Consider the following 15,576-nt stretch of genomic DNA (forward strand, 5'->3'; position numbering starts at 1 on the left):
GTTAGTATTAGTGCCACCGAGTCCACCTTGCTTTTCCTATTTTAAACAGGATGACTTTTGCTTTTGCTAAATTGAGAGTACGCCAGAAACTCATCTACCACTCTGATCATCTGGCAAGGGATCAATGGGGAAATAACTGGAGGGAAAAAAAACCGCACAAAACCTGAGGCTTATAAATATTCCTGACTCTTTAATTGGCCTTCAGGAAAATAAATAAACAAACAAAAAAGAAAGCGTTTTCAGTGACTCGTTTCAGTGACCCATCCATAAAAGCCACACTAACCTTTGGAAAAAAGGATTCCATTGTTAATAGAGGCTGTGACTAAATATCTGTATGTTTTAAGATTCTGAACAATTTTTAGATAGCCTTATAAAATGGTACCAACAGTTGAGAAAGAAAGCAAAGACATCTGGTATCGTTTCTGAAAGGTAGGGGCCTGAGCGTTCTTTCTAGTATTCCTAGATTAGCACGACTTCAGTCTGCAGCTGCAAGGTTCAAAATGTCCGTGCCCACAAGTGAGGTAAGTTCAACAAAGAAGCCGCCCCTCCCCACCGGGAACTTCATTTGCCACAGTTAGTGGGTCCTTCCGGGACCCACTCTGCCGTTTTGCCCCTGACAAAACTGACTACTATTGTTTATGTCAGCCCAGCTAGGCTATGTGTCACTGAAACAAGTCATCCGTGAGGATACTGTGGGTGGAGTAAACACCGGCATTAGCCTTCCACTCTGTCTGTCTGTCTGTTCTCCACTTCAAGATTGCCCGAGTCTCTCAAACCCTGCCCCACACGCAGATGCCCAGGACTCATCTGGGTTGCCGATGTGGTCTGCTAATACAATTGGGTTTTCCACTCATTCTTCAACCCAGTCACAACAGAGTGGTAAATGTCTGTTCAGGCTTCTGTTGGCTAAAACTGTCCTTTGAACCAGTATATATGCATATATGTGTATGCATATATATATATATATTTTTTACCACTCCCACCCCCAAAATGAAATCTCTGTTTTATCCAAACTATTGTGTCCACAGGGGGAAAAGGGAAAGAAAGGCAGAAAGGGTCCCAAAGGGGAGAAAGGAGAACAGGGTGCCCCTGGATTAGATGCACCTTGCCCGTTGGTATGTCTCATTCATAGAAGTCTGTCTTGATATCTAGTGTAAAACAAGACATAGAATAAAATGGGAGAGGAGCAAACTGGAAGTATCTTGCTACAGTCACTCATTAAAGATGTTAATCAGTCCTAAGGAACCTACTGGTCACAGGATCTTTTCTTCTCAAGCCTAGTACCTTGAATATATTAATCCTAAAGAAATGATTTTAAAATGGACCCCCCCTCCCAAACACACAGGTGAGACTGAAAGAGAAAACAGCATAGGCTGAATGGCATCTCGATTTGGTGCTTAAAAAAAGGGAAGTCATTGAAAAGATTAACCCATTACTTCGTGGAGCTGTGCCCCGATCTCATTCCCATCCACCAACCATCGAAAGGTACTCCAGAATTGTTCCTCTCCCAGTCTTTCATGGCTACAAATTCTTGCTTTCTTCAGCTGCCTCAGTACTTAAGGACATTTCTTTTGTCAGTAATGTTACAAGTTGATCTTCATCAAACAGGGATTCCGTGGAGTTAAGGGGGAAAAAGGGGAGCCGGGTCAGCCTGGCCTGGATGGGCTGGATGCCCCTTGCCAATTGGTACAGTATTTCTCTTTCCTACCAAACCTGCATGTGGTTCCTTTGTGTGATCACACGTCAGTCTCTAGCAATGTAAAGCAAGCCTTTCTGAAGCAAGCTTTACATGTTCAACACATTTACATGCATGTGCATGGATCATTTGGCTTCTCCAGAGACTAATGCAAGATGGAGAGAGCCAGTGTGGGCTTGGGGTTTTTTTATTTTTGTTTTTAATCAGTGAATGTGAATTAACTCCCTGGTCTTTTGCTTACACTTGACATGGCCACCATATTTCTGTGTCCTTTGAAATAGGCCATAAACTTATTACTTTCTTATAATTTAATTTTTTATTTTGTTTTTTCTTTAAAAAGAAGAAAAATAAATCTTTGTCTTAATCAGCAAGTTCCTATCTATACAAGGACAAGAGCAGGCTGCCAGAGTTATGCTTTAGAAGCCCACTTTCACTTTACTTTGTAAAGTGGAATGGAAGGCTATAACTTCTCAAGGAAGAGATAAACCACCTGATGGGACCAGACCATCTCTACCCAGGAACCTCCTAGTTCGCCTTGTTTTATCCCCTTCAGCAAACCCATGTCTCCAGTTTACCAATGACTTCCTCAGATTTCATTTTTCCACATCTCACTCCAAATTTCTAGATTTCACCAAACTCCTGACTCCTTACAATGGAAAAATTAGAATCATCTTTATAGATAGGTGGCATAGCAGATGGAGTGTTAGACTTAGAGTCTAAATCTTACCTCAGACACTTACTAGTTGTGAGATCCTGGATAAGTCACTTACCTTTTCTCTGTTTCTGGTTCCTCTTAAGTAAAATGAGGGGGCTCGACTAGAGGACCCCCATGGTCCTTTCCAGATCTAAAATAAAGTCTATGATCCCTACTTCCTAATAATAGCAAATCACGTCAAATGATTTAAGATAGGTGGCACCATAAAGTGTTAAAAGTTAAAAAATAAAGGTCCACCATTCACAGCTTGCAAAGAAAGCCTCTTATGATATAAGCCTAGTTCTGGAGAAATGGAGAATATCTGCAAGCTTTATCTCTTTCCCGACTAAACTCAGTCTGGGCCTTAATATTAAAATGAAATTTGCTAAGCATCTTCTTGTCTAGTCCTAGATAAGGCTCATGAGAATAGAGGGCCCAGGCAAAAACTTTTCACCTACAACCACCTAGACTCAATCATTTAGTTAGGGATATGTTCACCTTAAACCTACCAAGGCCTGGGAAAACTTATCCACCAAACATATAGATAGATAGACAGACAGACAGACAGACAGACAGACAGACAGACAGAGATGGATGGATGGATGGATGGATAAATAGATAGATAGATAGATAGATAGATAGATGGACAGACTGATGGACAGACAGACAGATAGATAGAATGATAGAATGATAGGTAGATATACAGATATAGATTCAATATAGATATCTCCCAGCTAAAAAGGGCCCACCTCCATCTCTGCACCAAATTTCTACTTGACCCTCATTGGTATATCCCACACATACTCTTCCATGTCAGGAATTTCAGATCTCCATGCTTCTTGCAGCTTATCAGGAAGTGCCCATGCTCCTATACTAAACAAAAGGTTCACTTTTTTATCGTGCCCTGCCTCACTAGTCTGTCTGGTCCATTGAAGGAAGATCTAGCATGAGCAGATTGCGCAGTCCATAATAGGAAAAAGAATCTCCTCCTCCACCTATGCCAAGACCCCCTGACTTGGGTCTATGTGTCCATATTCCTGCTAACATAGTTCTCTCTCTAGTTCTAAGAGCTCCCAGGTAGGCCCCCTCTTGCTTCCCAGGATTGGCTGAACCAATCTTATTGATGGACCTAAGGGCTAATAGAGGTTATCAGGGGTGAGAAGTCTGAGGCCTCCTCTGGACATGACCCTTCTGGTGTGGATCTGACAGACTAGTGTTGTTAGCATTATTACATATAAGAACTCAACGTAATAATGAAGTAGCAACACAGTCTCTCTGCCCCAAAATTGGCAGGCTCATTTCATCATCCTTTTAAAGATGATAATGGTCCGCAGCCAAATACCTTGCTCTCCTTTTTGCTTAACATTTCCAACTTAATGGTCTTTCCTTTTAGAACTTACTTGACGAAGTCCATCACACTTCCTCACTCTGTGTTAACGTGAACTCCAATTCCTCTTTATACTAAAATTCTTCTGTTGATCCTTTTCCTGGTACCAATCTGGCAATGCTAAAAAAAAAAAATTTCCCCCATATCTAGAGATATTTTTAAGGATTTTGGTTTTTTTATATACTTTTTGTTATTTTTATTTTTAAAAGAAGAATATTTCTTGAAGTCTCCTATTTTATGATTAGGTTGGGGGGTTATATCTGGTCTGCATGTTATTTTATGATTTGTTAGCCAAGCACGCTTCTGGAAAGATGAACGTTCCTAAGATTAGATTTTTCAGAATAGAATATATTAATTCTCTACCTAGAGAATTATAATAAAAAGTATCCAGTCTTTTCTTTTGTTTGCTTTGGATCCATGGTTATCTTTCATGGGGAAAACACAAGCATGCTTTCATGATATATCAAATGTTATGGTCTTGGTAATATTTGTATGTGGAGCATGTCTACATTTATTAGCAGAATGTGTTTTGTAATAGAAGGAAAGTTCCCTGCACACTAAAAATTAGATGACTTTTCAGTCCAATTGAACAAATAAGAAAATTAGTGGATATTTAATACCTGATAAATTTCAAATAGATGGATTACTGTGCACTATATAAAAGGTATACAAATAGTGGTGCACTAAGAAATGTTAACAACCAGCTTTCTGAAGAAGAATATCGTCCTGTGCTTTTATGTTTGATCTGCATTATTTAAATTTTCTCTATCACTTTCTCAAGTTTAAATTAATAAAACAATAAATCAAAACCTGCTTTTTAGCATTTGCCAACTTCTAAGATGTAAATGCTCACACTGAAAATTTAACCATTGGCTCTCCTGAGCCAGATTCAAGCTGGCTCCAGCGCACCCCTCTACAGATAAGGAATGGTTAATAGAATTCTTTGACTGCAGCATGACTTTTAATTCAGTTAGATTCTACTGTGATTGATGATCTAAAGGGAAAAATGAAGTGGAAGGAAGTATAGTCTTAAGCATGCTGTGAATTGGAAGCTTCAGATAGAAATGACAAGGCTTTGATCATTTATCTTTGTCATGCATAGGCTATTCTGATCAGGTAGGGTTCAGTATAGATAAATCGGAAGGCTTAATAAAGATAATGAAAAGATAAGCACATTTAAATTACAGCTGCAGTACAGCACTTGATATTTAAAGACGAAGCCGTGAGGAGCCATACTATAATTTGTCAATTTCTTAGTTTGCTTTTCAAAATTGTTTTCTTCTTAGTTCATTTTGTTTGTTGAGTTACAGCTATTCCCTCTCTAGAGGAAATCCGAATTGAAATGCTATATGCTACTTAAAGAAATCCTAGTAAGAAAAAAAGGCAGAAGTATAGACTCAACCTTTAGGGTTAGAGAATCAGGTTTTTTTAAGCCTTTGAGCGTAACTATGAAGTTCTCTTTCCTTTTGGGATACTGAGAAGTGTCCTTTCTGTTCTCCTTGGAACAGGGGCCGGATGGATTACCGATGCCTGGGTGTTGGCAAAAGGTAAGATCAAAGAAGTATTTCTCTTCACATGGCTTCTCCCTTTGCTTTGATGTGAACTAAAGCTTTCTGGACCTTTTCGTGTATTTTAAAGTGACCTTCAGGAAAGTCAGGTCACGAACAAGCATGAAGTCAAGTCTCTTCTGGAGAGATGTCTTTATGTAAGCTTGTTCACAGGTTATTGATCAGGGGGCCACCCTAAAAAGGGATGGAAAAAAGTTCTTGATTCTTACCACTTATGTTTTGAAGGTGATTTAATCTTGGAAAGGGGCAGTCCGTCTTAATAGTAACAGTTTGCCTCTCCCACAAACTAAAATATTCCCAATTTCTCTCTCTCTCTCTCTCTCTCTTTCTCTCTCTCTCTCTCTCTCTCTCTCTCTTTCTCTCTCTCTCTCTCCTCTTTATCTCTCTGTCTCTCTCTTCATATATTATATATATACACATACATACATATATACACATATTTATATATACACACACACACACACACATATATATATATATATTTAACAGCAGTGGGTAAAACATTGCTTGGATAAATCACTGGGTTTGAAAATGGTATCAGTCTGATCTATAAAGCAGAGCAGGAAGAAAATCTAAAGGTTTATTTCCCCCCCTTCAATGCTACATTGATTGTTAGATAAAAGTCAGGTAAACTTAAGATGTTTTTAAAGGTATGTGACTATTCATTCAAAGAATTAGAAATTTGGAGCTGGAAGAGACCTCAGAATTCATCCAATCCAACCCCTCATTTTACAGATAAGGAAACTGAGGCCTAATAAGGTGAATTAATCAAGTTAATTAATCAAGTTGATTAATTAATTAATCAAGGTTAATCAAATTCATTTAGTAGCAGGTGGCAAAGCTAGAACTCCAGAGACAACTTTGTAACACTGCACCACAGTTTGTTAGTTCCACTGATTTTGTCTATATATTAAAGGAAGAGGCACTGGTATATAATGGAACAAAAGGGATCCTCAATTCAGAATTCCATTTTGAAAACCGATGGTGCTGACTTGCTTTACCTACAAGCACTTTTTCGTTAAGTGGCAAAGTGAATAGAGCGCCAGACCTGGAGTCAGGAAGACTTGAGTCCGAATGTGGCCTCAGACACTTACTAGCTGTGTGACCCTGGGCAAGTCACTTAGCCCTGTTTGCCTCAGTTTCCTCACCTGTAAAATGAGCTGGGGAAGGAAATGACAAACCACTTCAGGAGCTTTGCCAAGAAAACCCCAAATGGGAAGAGGCGGACATGACACAAGAAGAATAACAAGCCTGTTTAGTTATAATGTACACTGCCAACTAAAACCATTCATTGTCATTTAAGGGGAGGTTTCTGAGTCAAAGCCAATGCTTATTATGCTTCTGAAACTTTGAGGTAGCGAAGTGGTGGAGCACTGGACCTGGAATCAGGAAGAACTAACTTTGTACTCAGTCTCAAATACTTACTAACTGTGTAAATCCCAGATCCTGAGCAAGTGGCTTGGCCTGAGTTTCTTCATCTTTAAAATGGGGATGCTAAGAGCCTTTACTCCCCAGGGTTGTTGTGAGTATCAGATGAGACAGATACACATTAAACACTTCGCAAACTTTACAATTCAAAATCCATCTTTCTGCACTCAATCACCACTGCGAGGGCAAGCTGTTCCAATAAACGTGCTGTGCTTAGCTAGATGAACATGGAAAATATCCAAAACAGCTTGGACTTTTTAAATATTTAGTTAATCTTTTGTTTCAGATCTGTGTCCTAGCTTGAGGCAAGAGTTTACATACATAGAAGGTTTCCTTGGCTTAAAAGACCTTGCACCTCTCTGGCTTTGAAGATATTTCTTTGAAAATATAAAGTACTCAAAGTAGATATGAGCCTTTGAAAGCCCTTCTTTTTCATTTTTAGCGTCCACCTGATACTGGCATTTTTTCGAAAAAATAATTCCACCAGATTCTTTGTACAGTAACAGTATTGTGAAACACAGACCCAGAGTATATACACTTGTTAAGCCATTTAATAAAATGTAATGATGATTTGATCCATCAAAAGGGGGCTGATTTCATCCAACTTTCTCTACTCTTATAGATGGCAACCCTTCTGAACCTTAGTCTTTGGAGTCTAAAAATTCATCATCTGTCACTATGAGTTATAAAGTAGAGCAGGCAGAAAATTTAAAGGCAATCCCCTCTTTTCCCCTTTGGTCATGGCTGACCTGTTGGTGCTGCAGCTCTTCAAAATTAGCTCTACTGGTCCTTGCACAAGCAATCCATTTCTGGGCCTGTATGCAATCTCTCCAGCTTGGTGGGGCAGACCAGAGGAAACAGGCACTTCACTAAGTATTAGCTTCAAGAACCCAGAGTTCCCTCCATACCATGCGAAGGTATCAAAGATGGGCTTTAGTGAAAGAAAGGTCATTGTAAAAGGTGTTGGGCACTAATTAGAGAATGAATATGCCATAGAGAATAGAAAGATAGCCTTAGATCAGTTCAAGACCCACTTCTTAAATCCCACCTTCATGGGGCATTTAATCTGTTAGTACCTGAGACTATAAATTGAAGAATAGTTACTATACCAATTAAGTCACAGGTCCAGACCTAGAAAAAAATCACTAGCTAATTAAAAAGGAGAAATCCAACTAAAGGGGAGAAAAAAGCACTAAACAAGAAAAGGACTAAGTGAAATTAAACCATGAAGCCAGTGTCACCTGCATTTGTTTGGTTCATTTCCCCAATTTTCTGTGGCTCATTTATGCATGGGGGCTCTTGGAGGCATAGAAAAGAGCTCTCAGCTTCCATTCACCCTGAAACTTCTGGAAGTGGGTCAGCCCCTGCACAACTCTTTCCCTTGAAAGTTTCCTCACCAGAACCTTGAAACAAACAAAATTTCACCCGCTTGGTCAAGTAATACAATTGACTGGGGAAAACAAAGATTTTCCGTTGATGACTTCATTTGCTTAATGCTCCTACCTGTACTTCTTTTTCAAACTATCAGATAAGTTGCTATCTACATTTGGGATCAGATGATTCTCAAAGAGGTAGATCATGATGTGCTCCTTCTTATGCGTGAAAACTACCCAGTGACAATCGTAGTCCAATCAAAGAGTATTTCAATGGCATGCAGTGCTAGAATTACCATTTATTTTCAACTCCTTGTAATTGAAGTACTGTAATGATTTTTAATCCTATCCAAAAGGCTGGCTCTTTCAGTTTGCAAGCCTTGAATATGAAAAAGGAAAGGTTTAATTTCTCCAAGTTTCTAACCCACTCATAACATATTTATTTTTGACTAGCAACACCTGGCTGTCTGCAGCTCAAGGGTATGTCCAGTAGCATCAATATGCCTTTGAAAGAATTAGAACCATGAGGTGGTTAGGGTGGAACAGTGGATTGAGAGTCAAGAAGATCCGGATTCAAATCCAACCTCAGATAATTGCTATCTGTGTGATTCTGCCCAAGTCATTTAACTTCTGTCTTCCCATCTGTAAAATGGAGGATGATAGTAACACCTACCTCCCAGGGTTTCAATGAGGAGAAAATGAGATTAACATATGGAAAACTCAATATAAAAATGAGCTTATGTTTATTTATTACATTTTGATGTTGGTCAGTCATTTCAGTTGTACCTGCCTCTTTGTGAGCTCACCTCCTTCTCCAGCTCATTTTATAGATGAGGAAGCTGAGGCTGTGTGACTTCCCCAAGGTCACACAGTTAATAAGTGTCTGAAGCCATTTGAACTCAAGAAAAGGAGTCTTCCTGACTTTAGGCCTGGCACTCTATGATTAATCACTTTCTTGAGAAGTAGCATGAAGCTGTGAATGGAGAGCTGATGTTACAGTGAGGAAAACATGGATTCACGCTCCACCTCCAACACATCCTAGCTGTGTGAGCCTTGGCAAATCATTTGACCTTTCATGCCTCAGGGAATGCTTTAAGACTGTCAGGTGCAAAGCTGGTGCTAATTTGGAAGAGAAAGCTTCCTCACCAGAAGCTCCCTAAACTAATATAATCACAAGTCTAGTCTAAAAAACCAAACCAAACCAAACCAGAAAACCCTACCTGAACCAGCATCACAGGACTATAAATCACTGTGATTAATTAGCCAAGTCTCTTTAGTCAGGGCCTCATTCCAACAGCAATTTGCTCACTCATTTGTTCAGTCCATCAAAAGCCATGTATTGAGCTCTAAATGAAGGAATGTACAAGCTCATGCAAGGTCAATTGATCTTGGTTCAAATCCCTTTTGTTTCTGGTTTGTATGTTCACATTTCTAAGTGAAATGGCCCCAGGAGATAAAGTAGGCAACCTGGAGTGGTCCATCAAATAACTGTATTTTATTCCTAAGAAGGATGTATAAAGATCTTCCTTCTTCAAACGGTCCTAGTATGGCCAGGCTGGTGATAGCTTCTAATTTGCTGAGGAGTTTAGGGGATTTTTAAAACTTAGAACATCAGAACCTTTCACTTCTAATAATTAATCCTGTTTATAGATCACAGTAAGTTCTCTACAAATGCTTTACTCATAACATACTTGTAGGCTAGGTCATGCTGGAGAAGTAGAAAGTCCTTCCAGCTATAAAGTGTCTGAGCCAGAATCTGAACCCAAGTCAGCTAACCCTTTGAGCACTACTACATTTTTGAAGGGTTTTCTTCTTTCTTCTGAAAATTACATCACAGTTGCAGATTAGTATGAGCCTGGGGAAAAGGGAGGTTTCATGAAAACATATTTTCTTATGATAAGTTTAATATGTTTAAAATATTATTAATTTCCAGCTTCAGGAAATACGTACTACTTTTACACATGTATTTGGTGGTGTTGGAGGTTGGGGGTTGGAGAGGAGGGATCCAGACCTGTGATTTCATCTACATGGGGAATTTCCAGTGTGGGATTTCTCTCCACCAATGCATATTAGCAACTCATTTGTAATTTGGCTTCTTTGAGAGTTGCCTGGAGGCCCTGAAGGGTTAAATAAATTATTTGCCCTGGATTATATAGCTAGTACAAGTTGGTTATATGATCAGTCAACAAGCATTTATTAAATATTTAACATGTGCCAGGCACTGTGCTGGATGTGTTAGGGGAGGGAGGGAGAGAGGGAGGGAGAGACAGAAAGAGAGAGAGAGAGAGAGAGAGAGAGAGAGAGAGAGAGAGAGAGAGAGAGAGAGAGAGAGAGAGAGAAAGATACTACTCTCAAGCAGCTTACATTCTAACAGGGGATATATGAGAGTGATGTCAATCAAGTTGGTAAGTGTGCTCTGCCAAGCACTGAGGATACAAAGTTAAGGATGGGTGCTCTGCCCTCAGGAAGCTCCCAATAGATAACATGCAAATAACTGTGAGCATGCAAGTTACATACAGGATCAGTTGGTGGTACTCTCAGAGGGAAGGCACTAATTTTGAGGGGGACCGGGAAAGACCTCTTGTAGTAAGTGGGATTTGAATGAAGACTTGAAGGTAGCTAGGGAAGCCTGAGGAGGGAGAGGCATGAGAAGATCTAGGACCCAGGGTCGGGGAGCCTGTGGCCACAAGCAGCTCTCTAGGTCCTTGGGTGCAGCCCTTTGACTGAGTCCAAGTTTTACAGAACAAATCCTTTTATCAAGGGGATTTGTTCTGTGAAGTTTGGATTCAGTCAAAGGGCCACACTTGAGGATCTAGAAGGTCACATGTGACCTCGAGGCCAAAGGTTCCCCACCCCTGGCTCTAGGCAGCCACAAGTTTCCATTGTGAATGAAGTCATACAGCAGGAAATTGTGATATCCTTTCAAATAGATCAAAGGATCCTAGACTTCAAGCTAGAAGGTACCTTAGAGGTGATCAAGTGAAGTCACCATATTTTACAGATGTTCACTGCCTTAACCTCACACAGGTACTAAGTAGCTGAGACAGAGTTTGAACTTGTATCTTCCTGACTGCAAATCCAGCACTTTGCTATGCCATATCTTTGCTATCCTATGTGATTCCAATGACTCCATAAGTCAGAGGCTAAAAGATATTTTCATTACTAAAAAGGAAATGCTAAGCCATCCACACAAGACAGATGTTTTCATAGCTTCTGAGAGGGCTGGACCAGCATAGTAAAGGGCTGGACACATAGAATAGAGCCGGTAGTTTTGGTTTTGAAGCAGAAATAGGATTTCATTAATAATCATTTTGTTGCTGTTCAGTCATTTTAGTCATGTCTAACTCTTTGTGACCCCATTTGGGGTTTTCTTGGCAAAGATACTGAAGTGTTTCGCCATTTCCTTTTCCAGCTCACTTTATTGATGAGGAAACTGAGGCAAACAGGGTTAAACGACTTGCTCAGGGTCACACAGCTAGTAAGTGTCTGAAGCCAGATTTGAACTCAAGAAGATGAGTCTTTCTGGCTTTAGATCTGGCACTGTATCCTCTGCACCACCTAGCTGCCTTTAGTAGTAATAGCTAGCATTTATATAGTGCTTTAAGATTTACAAAGTGCTTTACAAATTTCATCTCATTTTTGGCCACACAGTAACCCCAGGAGATAAATGCTGTCATTATTCCCAATTTATGGATAAGAAAACTGAAACAGATAAAGGTCAAGTGACTTGCCCAGGGTCACACAGCTAGCAAGTATCTGAGACTATATTTGAACTCAAGGCCTCCTGTCCCCAAACCCAGTGCTCCATGCATTGTTATACCCACCTGCCTCCTCTTGAGCTCTCTTAAAAAGGAAGCTTCCTGTAGAAGTAATCCAGTTGAGGATTAGTTAACAAACAATAATCTCTATTCTCTCAGTTGTTGTTTTGTTCACCAAATTTTCTGTGGCTTAATTTCCAGATTACTAATTTTACTTATTTTTGTTTGTTCCCCTGCAGTGATGAATCTAACCTTACAAGCATGAAGTTGTGTATATAATGCTCTACGTTTTGTATTTATAGTTGAAAAATGAAATAGAGATTTTACAAGTCTGAGATATGTTTACATGTAGCTGCTTCTACCTGTCTGAATTGGCCGTGTGTGCATCTTTTCTTCACTCACATCTGAAGTTAGGCAGTATAGGACACCATGGGGAGAGAAACCTGAAACCACACAGATCGAGAGCTCTCTGGTATGATGACATGTAGCCATGTGGAAATAGCAGAGATAGAGCACGATTGTACCTGCCATGATGTTCCCTTCCATTGGACTCCCATGGACAATAAGTTCTATGAACTAGTCGTTTACATGAAAACGTGACCAAATATGAACTAAACGCTATGAATTGTATGGTACTGACTGATTGTATGTAGAGCCGTATGTCTTCTCATCCACATTCACCTCGGCCACCACCACTGACCCACGCCCCCTTATCTGTTCAAACAAACTAAAAGAGCATGAAGTGTGTGCCCAACCTGTTTGTCTAATGCTAACTCGCTGCTTGCTCCCACCTTTGATCCCAGTCACTGAACGTTTTTGTTCCTTTTGTCGTTCCCAAGGGGGTCACACCGTGGCTTATTGCCAAAAAGAGATAAGTCCGTGGAGCAAGAACACGAAAAAGGTCTTGTATTTTGAGGGAGCTGCAGTCCTGACTGCAGAGCGACAGCTTCCAGTTTTGTGGGATTCCATGGGCCACCTTGGTTGAAAACACAAGGTTCCAGGCCTGTTGCCCACCAGCAGTTTTCCTTGTACCGCTCCTGGCAGTGAAGACGTGCAAGGCGGACAAGTTCAGCGTCACGCGCTGTCTCTTGTGTGACTGAGTAGGGAAGAGGTTTACAAAAGCAAACACCCAGAGGAGAACAAAAAAATTTTTTAATTTAAAACAAGTTTAAAAAAAAAGAATTCCACAACTGAAAACATGGGTGATTTGGAAAGATGACGGAGATGTCCAGTGGTTCTTCTGAGGTAGGAGATATTTGAAACAACAGAACTTCTCTCTGAGGAATGGGACAACTGGTGGTCACCATGTTGCATGACAGGGTTGCTAAAGATAGGACGGGCTTTGATGAGAAGTCAAAATCACACACTCTCCTACGGAGTAAAGTGGCCAAGTTCATCTGGACAGTCCATGCTGCAACATGACTGGACAGTGTATTTTTTGAGAAACAATCCATGTTGAACCTTTTCTACAGGGTTTTGGAAACTGATGATATTTTCAATTCTTTTCATTTTTTTTCGTTTTTTTTTTCCTTTTGGCCACTACCTTTTCCTTGTACTTTACCCCCTCCCAAATATTTGTTTATTTGTTTCTAATTTCTTTTATATTTGTTGTGACCAATTTTTAAGCACTGGAAGTCCTTCAAATCACGTGAGCCTATTTCTAAAAAAAAAAAATTACTTTTTTTTTAACTTTGAGTATTCTTATACCCAAAAAAAGATACCCTCTCCTCTCCAGCACTGTGACACATTTGGCCTGTAGTGATTATCCCATTGAGGACAGCTGGAACAGCCGAAGGAGAAGAAGAAAAGAAGAAGAGAGGCTCAAACTCCTGACTTTGTTAACATTTAAGCTTCCAAGTGATGCATTTTCATAATTTCTGTGCTTTTGTGTTGACTTTCTTTGATATGGTAAATATATGCTATGTAAGGTCACTCCCTGCCTGAAACATGGCTCCAGGTGCCTCTAACCGTGCAGAATTGCTTTCTATTCCTCATGGTTCTATTTAGAGCTGTTTTGTCTGTATTCAGATTCTTTTATAATTATGGTTACGTACCTGAATGTTTGTCTTATCCGCAGACCAAATCTGAGCTATCAGAAAGATGTCAGAGATACAGCAGTTCTTTCAGAAACGGAGCATCTGTTTCCACCTATTTGTCCCAAAGCCCCTAACCATCTCAGGCTGTCTATTTCTTTGAAAGGGAAATGCTTTCCTGGCTATTCAGAATGGAAAGGTTACCTCAAAACAAGTCTCAGTGGAGGAAGGTCTATAGTTTTGAGCCATGCTGTAATTCAGATCCCCTCCTGAGTGTGCGTCCTTTCAAGGGGAAGTTCCCATTCCATGCACGCATTTTCAATGACTGAAAGGAAAAACAGATGATCTCCATCTCACTTTTTATTCAGTTGCCAGCATTTCAGAGGGATCCATGATCTCTCTTTTACACTATGTAGCAGAATGATCAATCATACCAAATGTCCTCTTCTTTTTTTCTTGGTTTCTTTTTTCTTTTTTTTTAACCTCCATACCTTTTATTCTTCAGTGACTTCTTTCTAGGGTGGGCAGGGTGGGGTAATCAAACCACTGGATTAATTCATCCAAGTGGTAACATTTTTGGTAACATTCCACCCCGGAGCCCTGTCCATCATTCTTGGGAGCCTTTGAGGAGCAACTTCTAATCCTCTGTGCTATGACTTAGGTTAGGGTGGAGGGGACTTGGGTGATTGGGGCAAAGAGCTCCTTCTTTGCCTGAAGCAATTTGTCTTAAGCCAGTGTTGAACAGACCCTGAAAGAGGCTAGAGCTCTGGAGTCTTTAAGAAAATAGTATAAGAATTTGGCAGGTAGATTTCATCCTTGTTATTTTTTTTTCTTTTCCTCTTATGGAAACGAATGGAGATGAATTACTCGTTAGAGTTTGCATAGATTCAAAACAGAACAAAAAGAAACTTTTCTCAATCTTTTACCCCATTGGGATGGCCTTCAATAAAGTTTTTGCTTGGTTTTTTTTTTGTTTTTAATTTTTTAAGGGCCTGTTCCAATATATCTGCATATACAGTTTTGTAACTGATTTGACAAAGCTGTTTTTTATTCAGTGAATAAAGGAAGCTGTGAACCTGGTTTCTGTGTGCTTGGGAATATGACCAAAGGTACTTCTCAGCCCAGGGAGAACACCTAGTATATAGGCATAAAATACACCTGGAGGACAACTCAAAATATCATCCAAAACTTTTCTTTCCAATCTGCACATGTGGTAAACTTCTCTGTCTTGCAACAAAAGATGTAGTTATCCATTTCATTGACTGGAGAAGAAATCCTATTAATGTGAGGGTCTCTTTGAATGACATTCAGTGTGATCTAATGAATTAGTCATATCTTTGGATGCAGATTTTGGAAAGATGCCTGTTTTCCTTGTGGATCTTTTTGTACGTATAAGAAGTTTTGGATATAAAAAAACAAGCTTAGTCTAGTTATAAAAAGAGAGGATCCTTTGAAAACACAGAACTGGTTGTTTTATCTTTAAAACTATTTTGACCTTGTTTTAGTGCTAATATATTATTTTTCTTGGATGAGCAGAGAGAGGAAGTAGGCTCCATCATGGGCCGTGTCTTGTCTGTTTAGCAGCCTGCTTCAGCTAGCTTGGGGGTAGGAGAGGAGGGGAATCCTTTTTAAAAGAGCA

The 15,576-nt window shown here is 39.8% G+C and overlaps 1 protein-coding gene across 1 annotated transcript in view; it reads left to right on the forward strand.

Moving 5' to 3' along the window:
- COL25A1 (collagen type XXV alpha 1 chain) overlaps window positions 1-12,379 on the forward strand; it is a 560,431-nt gene extending 548,052 nt beyond the window's left edge. The window contains exons 36-38 of the mRNA XM_036764944.1: window positions 1,609-1,686; window positions 5,286-5,324; window positions 12,144-12,379. Of these exons, the coding sequence (XP_036620839.1) occupies window positions 1,609-1,686; window positions 5,286-5,324; window positions 12,144-12,146 (120 nt within the window). The 3' untranslated portion in view covers window positions 12,147-12,379. The remainder of the gene's footprint in view (window positions 1-1,608; window positions 1,687-5,285; window positions 5,325-12,143) is intronic.
- Window positions 12,380-15,576: the final 3,197 nt, after the last annotated feature.

This window comes from Trichosurus vulpecula, chromosome 6 (genome assembly GCF_011100635.1).
Source record: "Trichosurus vulpecula isolate mTriVul1 chromosome 6, mTriVul1.pri, whole genome shotgun sequence".
Classification (NCBI taxonomy): domain Eukaryota; kingdom Metazoa; phylum Chordata; class Mammalia; order Diprotodontia; family Phalangeridae; genus Trichosurus; species Trichosurus vulpecula.